The sequence below is a fragment of the Acartia tonsa genome, chromosome 9 (assembly GCF_053477335.1).
Source record: "Acartia tonsa isolate MP-2025a chromosome 9, ASM5347733v1, whole genome shotgun sequence".
Taxonomy (NCBI): domain Eukaryota; kingdom Metazoa; phylum Arthropoda; class Copepoda; order Calanoida; family Acartiidae; genus Acartia; species Acartia tonsa.
In genome coordinates, this window is record NC_137268.1 from 13,918,093 (window position 1) to 13,932,501 (window position 14,409).

The 14,409-nt window shown below is 31.0% G+C and overlaps 1 protein-coding gene across 1 annotated transcript; it reads left to right on the top strand.

Annotated features, from left to right (window-relative positions):
* Positions 1-4,093: 4,093 nt before the first annotated feature.
* LOC145328270 (uncharacterized) lies at positions 4,094-14,113 on the top strand. Its single transcript, XM_080171893.1, has 7 exons — positions 4,094-4,204; positions 4,717-4,786; positions 5,251-5,299; positions 5,608-5,679; positions 6,099-6,191; positions 6,392-6,434; positions 13,838-14,113. Exons 1-7 carry the CDS (start codon positions 4,116-4,118, stop codon positions 13,899-13,901), a joined length of 480 nt encoding a protein of 159 aa, XP_080028019.1. The 5' UTR covers positions 4,094-4,115; the 3' UTR covers positions 13,902-14,113.
* The last annotated feature ends 296 nt before the right edge of the window (positions 14,114-14,409 follow it).

Here is a 14,409-nt window from a genome sequence, read left to right on the forward strand (position 1 = left end):
GGGACAGATTGGGCTTTCTCGCAGCACGCAGTGGTGAAATTTATTGTCTTTTTTTCTATGTGAATGACTTAAATTAACAGCGGTGTGTCTGTGGCGGCAAAATGCGTACCTGTCGGTAGGCAAAGGTTTTTTACAAAGGATTTTTATGTTATGTAGTCATGTAAAATGACCACAGGTTTAAATTTCATGTATCCTAGTCAAACATTGCAGCCATTGAGCCATTTTAAAATATCTGAAAACTTGGAGAATCAGGATCTGCACCTAGCAATTAACTCATATGTCCATGGCAATCTTAAGTCAGGTCCAACAACCCAGGATAATTAAGGGGAGCCAAATCTCTCCTTTTCTGTCCAAACACCCGGGATATAAGGTTAAGTAACACCCATTAGACAATAAACTCTTTTATTGCATGACCTTTGTCTGGAAGTTCTAACTGTGCATGGTAATGAGTTGAGTCTGTTTCGGGCCTAGGCAATCCCCCTACTCTAACTATTAATGTTGTACACATGAAATAGCAGAACTAGGAACCATTTTTAATGTCTTCAGTTTGACGCAGTGTTAAGCTGAGATTCGAACCTACCAACTTGGAATATTCTCTAAGCATCAAACCAGCTGGGAAACACCCTCCTTCTGCACGCACCTAATATAAACATTAGCCTAAAAACCAATATTTGTAATGTTATATTTTCGGGTATTTGTAAGTACAAGACAAAGTAGAATATTATGCTTTTTAAAGATGAGTAGCGACTCTAAAAGTCTATTCTAGGATGACCAATAATAAACATAAAAATTTAAATCATACAAAAAATACTCTTTCATAGTATTTAGGGTTTTCTAAGCATTACAAAAGGACGTAGAAATCCTAAGAACTATTTTAGGCCTCATTAAAGATTTCCTGCATTTTATACTTTTACACTTTATCTTGAAATATATTCAAGGGGTAATCGGTTTTGCTCCTATTGAAACAAACTGTCCTTGTTTTTTTTTTATGCAAATATCTGATTTAGGTAATGGGAGGAAGTTAAAAGCAGAATATTTGTGACAATTATTGATGTTTTTATTTTCATTGTTGAGTCACTTTTTAATCATACCAAGTGGCTGCGTTCATACACTATGCTAGGGGCATGGTTGTTAGTTTTAAAAGTAAAGCTTTTCTATAATTAGGGTAGGTCCGTACGTCAAGGACAGTTAGCTCTTTTCGTTAATTAAAACAGGTTAGAATTGTCCTATCAATTCCAAACTAATCATGGTGATTCCCGTTGTAGTTATGTACGATTTAGAAAGCGTAGCAACTCTACAATTGTTACAGAACGTCCGTACGTCTATTTTAAACATGTTGATTTATAACTTTTTTAACAAGAAATTTTTATTTGATAAAATTATCCGATTGATCGGATTTTTGGAATACTGATACCTAGGACAACAAAGTACAATGTTATAATCGAAGCTTCTTTATAATCAAGTCCTAAAAATGTTAGTATGTCCTAAAACAATATCCTGTATCTAAGCAGTTTTTCACAACAAATTTACTTACAATGTCTTCCTTGTTAGTTTTAAAATCTACGTGGAAAAAGTGGTTGGTTATTTTTTCATGCATAAAGTAACTTTTAGCATCTTGCTCATACCCTTTGATTGAATGATCTTTGTCAGGGTTTCTTAAATGTTTTTGGTACCTAAAATTTACCTCATGCTGGCGGAGCTGCTCTATATGACACTTTAAAGTCAGGTCTAACATTCAAGGATAACTAAGTGGAGCAAAATCTCTCCTTTTTTTGTCCAAACACCCGAAGTATTAGGTTAAGTAACACCCAACTCTGGAATTCCTAATTGTGTATGGAGTTGAGCCGAGATTCGAACTCATCATCTCACCGACGACGAGCGGATGCGTTACGTTTAAAGCTACGGTTGCGGGTTATATGCTTGGTAATGAGTTGCATTCATTTACACTGTTCTAACTTTTTGATGTCAAGCACCGAACAAATATGCATAATGTTTAATAAAAAATATCAAATCTTATGCAAAAATATTATTCATCAAAATATTACAGTAACCCTTTTTTTTAGTGTAATACTTTATTTTTACTAAGAAGAAAAAGTGTTCAAATATTCAAGCAATAAAACATACTACCTGAAATTAGTAAAATAAACTTCTCTAAAACGAATAATTATTTAGCGCACTGTATTATAGACAGCTTTCCGAGGATATTCAAGTGAAAAATTATAAGATTTAAACCAGTTTTATTAGCCTGATGGATCAAAGGACCACAAAACTGGTATTAATATTATGATTTTTATTTTATAATTCATGAAAATCGTCTTTAATACGGTGTAACACATTGTTTTTTAGTGCTAAAATATAGCGGCTGGCTGCTGATTTATCAATATGTTTGCTGTCGTTAATTTTCTCAAAAAGGAGGTTGGACACCACAAAAAAAGTAGAAAAAATAGACTTTTGTTTTTGTTTATAGGAACATAATTTGAAAATAGTGAACAAATATTCTATGTAAATTTAGTAGAATATTGCTTTTTTATATTGGTTTTATTTTGACAGGTGTCAACGTAAATGTTATTCTCATAGTCTGATGTTACTGTACCTTTACAGAACAGTTATAGACCAATACAAATCAATGTATATCTGTGATATTGAGACTTGATAAGAACTATGGAACACAATCAAAGGAATCGGGCAATATGAAACAGGAAAGACTTGAGATAATATTACTAAAATAGAAAAAAAGTATTATTCATGAAACTTCAAACAAGGATGACAATATATGAAAACCTAGCTTGATAATTCGAAAATTATGTCCAGAAAACGTTCTAAAGTTAGGCCAGTTAGAATTTTCCTATGTATATTTAACTTTGTATGGAGTCTTATCTGAAAACTTTTAGGAAAAACATTGATAGATAAATCAATCTGACCTCAATTATAAAATACAATTTCATAAAAAAGTCATTAAATTTGTATTTATACTAGTAGCGAATCCACTCTGTAACTCACTATGCATGAAAATCAGTCAGTAACGCTATTGAGGGGAATGCGATTTGTATAGTAGTATTCAGATCACTTGTTTCATCGGTCTGTCGGTCATTCTCTAAAAGACATACAAATTCTGTAGGAAAATGCGATATTTTTAATAGTTATCAAGGATAGATGGTTATTTTTTTTTGTTTGTGGTTTATATCCATTACCAAAATATCCAAATTACCACCCCACCCATTCCCTCTCTATCAAATAGCCTTAAATCCTCCTTAGACCAATACAAAAAATTTCTGGAAAAAATGTTTATCAGCGTTTCAGCTGTTTACGGAATCTTCTGGGACATACACGACCCCCCCCCCCCGCACACACACACACACACATGGTTTGTATTGTATAGAATCTGATTGCATGATTTATAAAAAGTAAACCATGCTTTCTCATAATATATCTAACTTGTTACAGTCACATTATCTCAATTATTGATTTTTATCTAGTCAGTAGTTGTCATTCTTTCATACAAAAATCAGTAGTTTTACATCATTTATTACAGTTAAACTTTGATGTCTTTTTTTTTGTATTAAATTATATATTTTTAAATATGTTACAAGTGTTAAAAGATATATTTATACATTTATTGATAAATATTTACATTAAAAAGTATAAAAACCGTTAAATAATTGGATATTAGGAATTTATTATTTTTTTATAAAAAAATTGTCATTTATACCTTTTTGCGTTTTATGACTGTTTCTGTACTTAAATTACCTGTATGTTCGCCCCTAAACCATAAGGACATAGTCTCTAGAGGTGTAAATAAGTTTCCCGAAATAAGTTTTCAAAAATACTACTACTAAAGATGATAAGAAAAATTTAAAGCGGGAGCATTTTTTTTAATTTGGGTGGGGAAAGAACCCCATATCCTAAAAATACTTTCAAACCACCACAAGACCAGAAGATATTTTACATGAAATGCACAACTTAAAAGGTTTAGCGGTTAGCTTTATACGGACTGACAGACATCGCTCTACTCTTATTTATGATGTTGTGGTATGTCGTATAAGGATATTTTAAACTTTTAAATATCTTTTTTCGCCCATTGAAATGTCTTTTGCTTCTTATAGAAATGGATTAAAATGATTAATAATACTCAGATATTTTTTCTGAGTTTAATAGGTTTTGGTAATTTTGTTCTACTGCTAGGGGCCGCCTATGTTATCTCAAGGTAAAAAAGTTTTAGTTTTGAGTGATAATTTCACGACGGGAAATATTGTGATCATAGAAATCCCAAGTGGGGGGGGGGGAAGGGAGAGTTGTTTACTCCCCTCAAATCAAAGTTTAGAAAAATATATTAGCATAACAACCCCAAACCTTTGAAACCTCCTTTTTAAGGCTCCTCCAAATAAAAATCTTGGACTTTCCTGATTGCGATATTTTACACATAATCCCTAACTTTTTTTTGCAACTAATCTTTAATTTGAATTTTTGAAATGTTTTTTTAAGCATCACTAAAATCAACTCTTAAAAATATAAGTATGTCCTTAAACAGAATCCTGTAGCTACGCAATTTTAAGCAAGTTTATACAGCATTTTGTTTATACTTTTAAAATAATATTCTGCTTATTAAACTTTGACACTCTACAAGAGCTCATGTTCGTTTGTTTTACCGTTTGATCGATATAAGATCTTTGATGTTGTTATCCTTGATTTATAATGTTTAGTTTATTTTCCATTTAGAATATGGATACATGAATGGTGGGATGCAAAATTCAAATCTTTCTTCAAACTTTTATTTAGAAATAAAAAGGTAAGATAATGGATGTATTATAAGCTGGATGTTATACAAGATTTATAGATACTCTGATAATGGGATGCTTGCAGCGGGCTAAATTAACCACTCATCCCTCCCATTTAACTTTATCCATTCTCCTCCTACTGTATGAACAAACTGACCAATAAATGAGGTCTGTATTAACAAGCTAAATTGACCACAATTTTTCCCTTGTCAATATATATCCTAAAACCATTGGTAAGATAAATAGGTTTTAGAGTTTAAAAAAAAGATAAAAAGTAATTTTCTATTTATATCATATATATTTATTTTTTACTAGCACCCATCATTAAGCTTTTAGTTTTCTAGGATATTTCTAAATATCTAAATCCTTTGTTTACTGGATTTCTGAATAGTTCCTCTCCCAGATTTTAATGTCAAATTAAATGTCACAAGAATCAATAAATTAAACACAAATTTTCTTTTCAATGTCTTTTTAGGTTTTCCCACTGAAAGCCGACATTTTGAGAAAACTTTCTCTAAACTCAGGTAAATATCATTCTTAGTCTAGTAAAAAGTTATATTTTATCTGTTGGAAAAGCCTAAATACATCATAACCTGAATGGAAAAAAAAACGGATGTGAACATATGTATTAGATCTCCCCTTTCTATACTGTTATTGACTGACTAATTTCGCAGCCGCGAATAAGCTTCAAATTTAAACCCGTTTGGAAACATTTAAAACTTTTGAAAATATGGATTGCCATAATTAGATCAGGATTAGATTTCCAGCTAACTCGCGGCTGCCGAGCCCTGATAAAGTTATCTTCTAATTCCAATCTGAGTTTAATGTTTAGATTATGATGCAGGATCTTATTTTGATGATGATAGTGAAACTGCTACTCCAAAAATCACCATCAATTTTCCAGGTAAAAGTTATTATTGGCTGAATTCCTAGGGTTGAATCCTTTGTGGGTTGAATCCTTTGTGGGTTGAATTCCTTAGGTTGAATCGTGTATGGGATGTATCCCGTATGGACTGAATACCGTAGGTTGAATCCCGTATGGGACAATGGAGATAGATTTTTTTCAGTGGTCTTGGACTTTAGGATTTCTTGTTTTTTTAAAGACTTAACTGGTTCTAGCGCAAAATACCGCTGTAATGATAACTTCTAGCTGACGAAGCTTGATAAACATTATCAACACATATACAAGCAGACTATAAAGTAATTGAGGGTGTGAATCCTTATATTTTAAATGTTGAAGGTTGAGCTATTTGAAACTAAGTACACCGTGTTGCTTTCCTTAAAAGAAAGAAAAATAATTATTGAATTAAAAAGATGTTTTAGTATTGGAAGATGTTGACAGCTTTTCTGGTACAACAACTGGAATTCTCAAATATCAATCCTCTCCTTACTCAGTTTCAACTCTGGCCGCTACAGGTAGTGTAATAATATTTTGGGATAATTTGACTCGCTTTAATGTTATAAAATGTAGTTTGGACACTAAGAAGTTTTAACTGACCAATCGCAATAGATATTTTTGACCCAACTAATAAGATTACGCTGTTATAAAACTTTGGGTACAGTCTAATGACCCCTTCCTTCCTTAAGAACCACTAAACCTGAAATCCATGTTTCAGAGGCAGATAGAAGTCTAACATTGCCAATAAGTCGAGCAAGCAGGTATACACTTTAAATTATAGAGTAGCTACTCTTGATAGATCTGGTATGATTATCTTCTACAAAGTTTTAACAAGTTTAATTTAAGAAATTCTATGGGGGATTTACTTTCCCTTACCATTAAAAGAAGCTACACTACTAGAAACACTTATGGTAAAGGGGGTGAAGTCGACCTTCTACTTTTGATTTTTTGGATAAAAATAGTGATTGGCTTGGGTGTAGTTTTTACTTGGGACAATTTCTCTTAGGTTGGTGAGTTACTCTCCCAAAATTGGTTATTCACTTTACCTGAACTTATAAGAAGGTTGAATTGTAGAGGAGAATCATATCGGTTAAGCGGTTAGCGAGATCCTTCGTTACGCACACAGACAGTCATATGTACAATGTAAACCCTTTCACTTTTTTATAATGATCTATCATAAATGTCAATTATTGATAAGGATAAAATTCAACACCTTTAATTCTCATCATGTACTGTAAAGTACATAATTGAATATCCAAATTTCAATAACAAGTAAATTTGTGTAATAAATTGCTTGTTTCAAAATAGCAATTAATTTTCTGTGCTGTACTTAGCCCTTACATAATTGCGTAAAGGCAAAAGAACCTAAAAACGTATTTACTTTTAGTCTATACATGTTGTATAATTAGTATTATATAATGGTTAGAATTACACTTTGCTCTCTTCATTATTTTCTACTTATGTCTGATATCACGTGAAAGGCGAATTATTAAATTTTCGATAAAGATTTTGTGGTAAAAAGTTTGAAACCACGCAAAGTATACAAATTCTTTTTTTGTGAGCGGTCAATATTTAATAGACTTGTTTTATAATCCATCAAAATAGCTTAAAACCATCACAGGACCAATCTGTATATTTTCTAAAAAAGCACAACCTAATCAGTTCAGTAATTACATATAATGAACTAACGAACGCACATGCTTTGTTCTTTTTTTGTATTATAGACTTGAGACTTTACCTTTAGGGTCTTCAGTCCCTCGGGGCAAACAAATCTGGTTTTAATCTCTCATAATTTCTCCTTTTAATATAACACTATGCCGCATGCGATAATAACTATTAAATGTTTTACAAATGATAATGTTTGCCGTGCTGCAAAAAATTAAATAGAATGTTTTAATAATGTGTTTACGATGACAAACTATTGTCCATTATTAATTGTCAAGTCTAACTTTAAGAAAACAAAGCTTCAAGTAAAAGGTAAGAGGCAAGGTTTTGTATTAGGTAGACTAACCCGGTGTCCGCGTCATAAATAAGGATGTTGAAAATACAAACTTCTGCTGCTATATCAGACATATTCTATTAAATTTAAGGGTTTGAGGAAATTCATTTAGTCATTAAAATGGATTCAAAGTAGGACTTATACACAAGGGTCGTGCAAGAGAAGAGTTGTTTTATTTGTTCCTGTTTCTAACTTTATATGCCTACCTCTTTCACAACCTTGGAATGTGTGTTTAACGTCCTTGAAAAAATAAACATTGATGCAGGAGCGTGCACAGGTTTTCAACATGGGGTTCGTGAAACGTTACAAAGTTTTTTTTATCCTTCTGAAACTCCGTACGTGTTAAATTTCTTTAACTAACTTAAGTAATGTTGGGTCATGAAAAGAAAACGAAGTAGTAATCCATCAAGAATTAACTAAAAATTATGGCCCTAATCCGCTTCTTGGGGACGCTAATGGGTAATCATATTTCTTTGCATCACTGTGGTCTAAAGGGATTAGACAATGGCCGATAATATACATCTCCAATGATGATACACAAAATTAACCCTTCAGAAGATTAAAATTAGTGGTTGAAACGTTTTAACACTCAACTTAATGAATCAACCAATCAAAAGTCCCTTTAGTTATATAGTCAACGAATAAGAAAACGTTATTATAAACTTTGGAGACTAGCGTAATAAACCTCCCATTGTCCAATATCTCTCTTGTAGCAACCCCTCCCAACCCCCCTGGGGCACGGGCACGCCTATCCAAAGGAATGTTTGGCAATGCTTCACCTAGTGACAGCAAATCAAAACATTGTTTAGAAACTCAAGAAAAATTACATTGCAACCTGGAATACGAGAATAAGTAAATTCGCATCAAAAAAGCTGAGTTATGAAAACAATAAGAAAATAAATCCCTTTTGAAATTGTAAACATTATGGTACACGTTCTCTCATTCGTTGCCTAACAAACTTTAGATTCTTTTTAACTAAAAAATCATTGGTTGTTTTAAGCTAATAGTGTCCAAAATTTTCAACAATATAATAAATCTACAGAAGGTGTAATTTTGTTGATCATTAGTGGGGATGTACGTAAATTTATCTTTGAATGCCAAAATTTAACTAGACACAACTACGTGTAGAAAGCAACAATTAATGTTCATTAATTCAAATTTAAAACCAAAGTAAGAATATAGGCACGTTACCTACAGGAAAAGCAAACGTTTTGAGATTGTCTAAATTTTAGCTACCCATTTTAAAATTACAGAAAATAATTTATCTAAAAAAATCGAATTTTTAAAGCAACGCCGATCCTTTATTCCTGAGCTGCAGCTATTTCAATTTGTTTTAGAACTAATTAGATAAAGGAAATGTTAGCTTTACAGAGGCCATTTACATTCTCAAACACGATTTTGTCAATTCTAATTACATACAAATTTACGCATTTACAGGATAAATGGCGCATTACCTCAATTTATTACGGAAAACTAACCCTTGCACTGCATGGCCTTTGAATAGGAGACCTAACTATGCATGGCAATATGTAACATCTTGATATTAAAGCCACGCGTCTGTAAGAAACTTTCAGTACTTCTGTAACTGCAGCTTCTAAAAATCTATGTTGCCAAGGATAGCTAAAATGCGAAGTCTGCGGGGAGGAAAATCGTATTATAACGTTTTCTTATTCATTTGCTCCACAACCTTGAGGACTTTTATTGAATTTTGTTTGGTTGGTTCATTTAGTTGATTGTCCAAACTTTGTAACCACGAATTGTAATCTACAGAAGGGGTAATTTTGTGTATCAAACTTTGGGATGTACAGTACAATGTACATCAATTTATCGGCCATTGTCTTATCCCTTTGAGTCTGTTCTAAACTCTAAAGTGTATTCTTTTTCTAAGCTACCCAGCTTTTTTCAAATTCGTGCAGTTTGATTCTGCTGCGACTGCAGCTTTATTTAATCGGCATGGATTATTGCAGCTGCAGCTTGAGCAATTCGTCTTATTTAGCATTTATAGCAGCCATATATTATATAATCTTTGTAAGTACATCTGCGGTTTTTTTTCATTACTTTCCGCTTTTATGGATATTGTTATTCTTTTTTTTAATAATCTATTGTTAAAGAAATGAAATGCTTTAAATATAATTACGAATATAATTTAAAAATCTATATAGAATTGTTTTATGTCTAAATTTGCAAATTCAGCGTCTTTTTGTAAGCTTATATGCATGAGCATCTAAAAATAAGTTAAACAAATACTTCCTTTTGTTTATTCTGTCATTTTTATCCGCTAAACATTTATCAGGAATTTTCCTTTACGAAACATCATTTAAGTCTTTTTAAAATATCAAGGATGACAACATCCATAAAGGCGTAGCTTTATAACAAGACTGTAGGACAAACGAACATGAACTCTTGTAGAGTGTCGGAACTTAATTAGCAGACTATTGGTTTATAAATTTCTTTATAAAATTGTATATAAATTTCTTGCTAAATTGCTTAAATACAGGATTCTGGTTAAGGACATACTTATATTTTTAAGACATGATTTTGGAGATTCTTCGCTTATGATATTGTACACTGTTATCTAGGAATCATTGTAACAAAAATGAAATTTATAGGATAATTAATTATATCCTAAATAATTATTGTTAAAAATCAGCATGTTTTAAATGGACGTAAGGAATTTATCATAACATAGTCAGATTTTACTCAATTTCGACTTTAATAAATCAAAACTTAAATTTATTTTATGATTTTTTTCACTATTCGTGGAAAACCTTCTGTAATACGATGCTATTTATGATTTTTCCGTATAGCTGAGAACTGATTCTAATATAGCGGATATTAATAGGTTTCGAAGCCATATTGAAAAAACTTTTTTGCGTTTCACCTATTATCAACTCCATTAAATAGCTTATGGTTAGTTGAAAATAGTTGTTACTAAAACATTTACTACTCTAAAAATGCTGTTTTGATTTGCTCGAGTAAATAAACGTGTAACTTGTTGCTTGCCTGTTAGAGGGATTCAAACAAATTCATTTTCATTATCTTGAACTAAGCTTGTAAGAAGTATATTGGACACTAGTGGGTTTGCCACTAGAGGCTTTTAGGGTAAGGGGGAGGGGAACCCTATTTTCAATTTTTGTTTTTATAAGAAAAAGTTAGGAATTGTTGGGGGTATTTTTTTCTAGGGGTGATTTCCTGAAAATAGTTATAAACCTTCTCTGGACCTATGCAATATTACATTTGAAAAGAGAACCGTATCAGTTCAGCAAATGCCCATTTAGAACACACATACAAACAGATATTACTATATCTGTATCTGTATATATATTACCTATTACTATCGGTAATTAAGGTTATGGTTAGAATCTAAGACCTATTTCAAAAAATAATATACAGAAACTCTATAGAAAATATGATCTAATGAATGTGTTAGAATGTATATTTTTTTTGTTCGCAAGTGCTTGTAAAGCTTTTCCTCATTCCTCTGCATATTTTTGTGAGCAAATTATGATGTATTTATTGTCTAGTTTTTACTAACAAGCAGTTTTCAGTCAGGCACATGAATAGTCATTTTATAGTTCATACTTTAAATCCTACTATATAAAGTAGTAAGATTTTTTTTGTCTAAAGATTAAGATATGTTAACTGTTTTAGTTAAACTTCACATAGGTCCTGTAATGGTTTTAGGCTATTTTTTCAGATTTAAGCTTAGGAATGGTTTTAAGCTATTCTAGCCCCTATCTATCCTTCGAATACATAGATGCTAGGGGCGTAACCGCTAGTCTTGGTGGGTGGTACACCCCCCCCAAAAAAAAATTCTTTTTAAAACTAAAATCAAAAAGGGAGAGTTTGACTACCCCTAACCCCCCCCCCCACCCCAGAAAAAAAATCCTCCCAACCCCCAAAATTTTTTATTTACTTTTTCTTTTTAAATCTAAATAACACTGCTTGATTAAACCTCTTGGGGCAAAGCAATATGAGACATAATTTTTAGCCCAGTATGGTTTTGAAACCAAATAACATCCTCTTGATTAAAATTAGCTCCCAGCCATAATGAAAAATCAAATATTGTTATTCTTGCATATTTTTATAGACAGCTGACTGTAATAAATAACTATTCCAATTGTTAAATGATTTTTTTTTAAACTGTTCCCTCGTTTTAATCTTAAAATTGGAATATGATAATGCAGATTTAATTCCTTTTTTATTTCAAAAAAATATATTTTTTGGTACTTTTTTTCTAAGAAATCCTGGTCAAGTTCATAGGTATTAAATTACCTAATAAAATTTTAATATTTGCCTGGAAGACTTATTTGTTTATGGGAAGAATCATTCTCCATTCTAGGGACTGTTAATATTAATAACATTTAATTGAGACACCAAGGTAGAGCATAAAATTTATCGTGAGGCCTGAAGGTTTAGATCGTTAATATACTCACAATTATTAAAGAGAATGATTTATTTAATCAAACAAAATTTAGCATAAATGAATATTTAAATCCCAAGGTAATAAATGATCGAGCGATAGCTCATCATTTAATACCGAGATTTTTTTTCTTGTAAAAATTAAATTTAAAAAAAAAGAATTAGAAAAAAATCTTCTAACAACAAAAAATTATCATAATCCAAGATGGTGTCAATACATGTAAAGTAATATTTTCAAAAAAAATTAAAACTTGAATATCTTTATTCACAGATTGAATTTCAATAATCAGTCTGACAGTTTTTTGTAAGTTGGTAAGATCTGTGGAATGGAAAAGGTTTGAAACCAATAGAATATTTCTTTATACTAAAACATATTTTTTCTCCTGTTTTTCCCACAGTTCCAAAAAATAAAATTCAATGAAAATTAAATGGTTCTCATGGTCAAAAATTTTTTCCATAATATGAAATTAAATGAAAAATATATGTGTCATTTAAATCAAAATAATTGGTTCTCACGATCGAAAAAATTTTCCCATGTTATCATTTAAATCACAATGTTTGAAAAAGGCTATATAAATAAATATTTACTTAAACTAAATATCGCGTTTTTGCAATGGAATGCTAATTTAAGCTTCCAAAACATGTGTAGAAAATAAACCTTTCTCTATAGGTAATAAATAGCCAAATCATTACTACTCTGAAAGGACCAATAAAAAGTTCCTTACTGTTGTACTATATAACAAGGAAAATATTTCTACTTTCAACAAATATAAATTCTTTAATTAGATATGCATACTTTATTCTTTTCCAGAAAATTGAAACATTATGACAACTGAAATGCAACTATACAAATTGTACAGGAATATTAAAGTAGAGAGAAAAAGTACTTTGTGTTTATTTGAATTCTGTAATAATGAATAAGTTCTTATTAGTATTACAATATGTCAGACAAAAGTCAGTGGCAATGTTGGCTCAAAAGGTGTTATATATGATATTTTATCAAAACGCAAATTTAAGGATGACTGACTATGTGGCTTAAATAAAAAGTGGTTTTGAATTACAATTTATTGATATTAATATCAATTTAATGAGATTTATACAATAGTTCATACTTATGCTGACATCACAATGGCACAATTTTTTTATAGGGATTAATCCATGTCATTTTACCCTTGGATGTGGCTTACTTAATAGTGAATAAGCTCATTATCAGGAAGTTAGTAGGTTTAAATCTCAGCCTAATACTGCTTCTTAACTAAAGATGTTAAAAATGGTCTCTACTGCTGCTTGGTCAGGTGTGTGAAAAAAATAGTAAGGGGAGTGCCTTGGCCAAAAAACAGATGCAATTCATTATTATACAAAATTTGTACTTCCAGTCAAAGGTCTTGCAATCAAAGGGTTGGTTGTCCTAGGACATTTGTTCATATAATCATGCGCATTATTAAGCAAGATTTGGTTCAAAGATTCACCAAATAATTATCTTGTAGTGTAAACCCTCATGTATCCACTAGTATAAGTTCATAAGCAAAAAGGTGGATGTACTGACAAAATATGGGATAGACACTCAAATTAATCCTCTAAAAAATTCAGATTTTCATTTTAAAAAGCAACTACACAAATTCCATGTGTTGCTAATAATGTGAAAGTGTAACTTATTTGTTAAAAAAATTTATTAATCTGTAATCCTCAAAAGATGGAAGTTTAATAATTCTGAGACACTCTAGTGCAAGCATTTTTTTTCAGGCGTGTTTCATTTCAAGATATACCACCCAGCAGAAATGGAGACATCAGAAAGAGATCAATGTAGTCTTGGTCCAAGCTCAAAAATCAAATTCTTATGTTTTGATTTGTTAAACTATTTATATCATTTATATTTGTAACTATATGTAAACTATTAAATTTTTATTGTAACAAAGATTTTTTTGTGTTTCCATTTATTCATTTAAGAAAACTGTATTGTAAAACAAGGAACAATTATATTTAGAACAAATAGAGAACAATTAATAATATCCAGAACAAATTGATTTTATGGATGCTTTCTCACAAAGTGCCTGTCAACCACTAACACTCCGCCCCCACTTATTTTGTAATAAATTAAAAATTAGACGGAGCAGTTTTTACTAATCCTGCGAACCTAACCAGTAGCCTAACCTTATCCGACTTATAGAAATAAACAAATGAATTAAAAACTATCCCACTTATTTTCATTTGTTTAAAAATAAGGAGAGGGTAAGGGGAGGTTCCTGTTCTTAACAAGGAACTTTCAGGGAAATCTTTAAAATATGTAATTTTTTTCAAATAAGCAAGACATTGAG

Excerpts from the sequence above, each read along its gene's own strand:
- LOC145328270 (XM_080171893.1), top strand. The coding sequence starts at position 4,116 with ATGATTAATAATACTCAGATATTTTTTCTGAGTTTAATAGGTTTTGGT. Across the intron at positions 5,300-5,607 it reads AAAACTTTCTCTAAACTCAG|ATTATGATGCAGGATCTTAT; the intron begins GTAAATATCATT and ends TTTAATGTTTAG. Across the intron at positions 5,680-6,098 it reads AATCACCATCAATTTTCCAG|TATTGGAAGATGTTGACAGC; the intron begins GTAAAAGTTATT and ends AAGATGTTTTAG.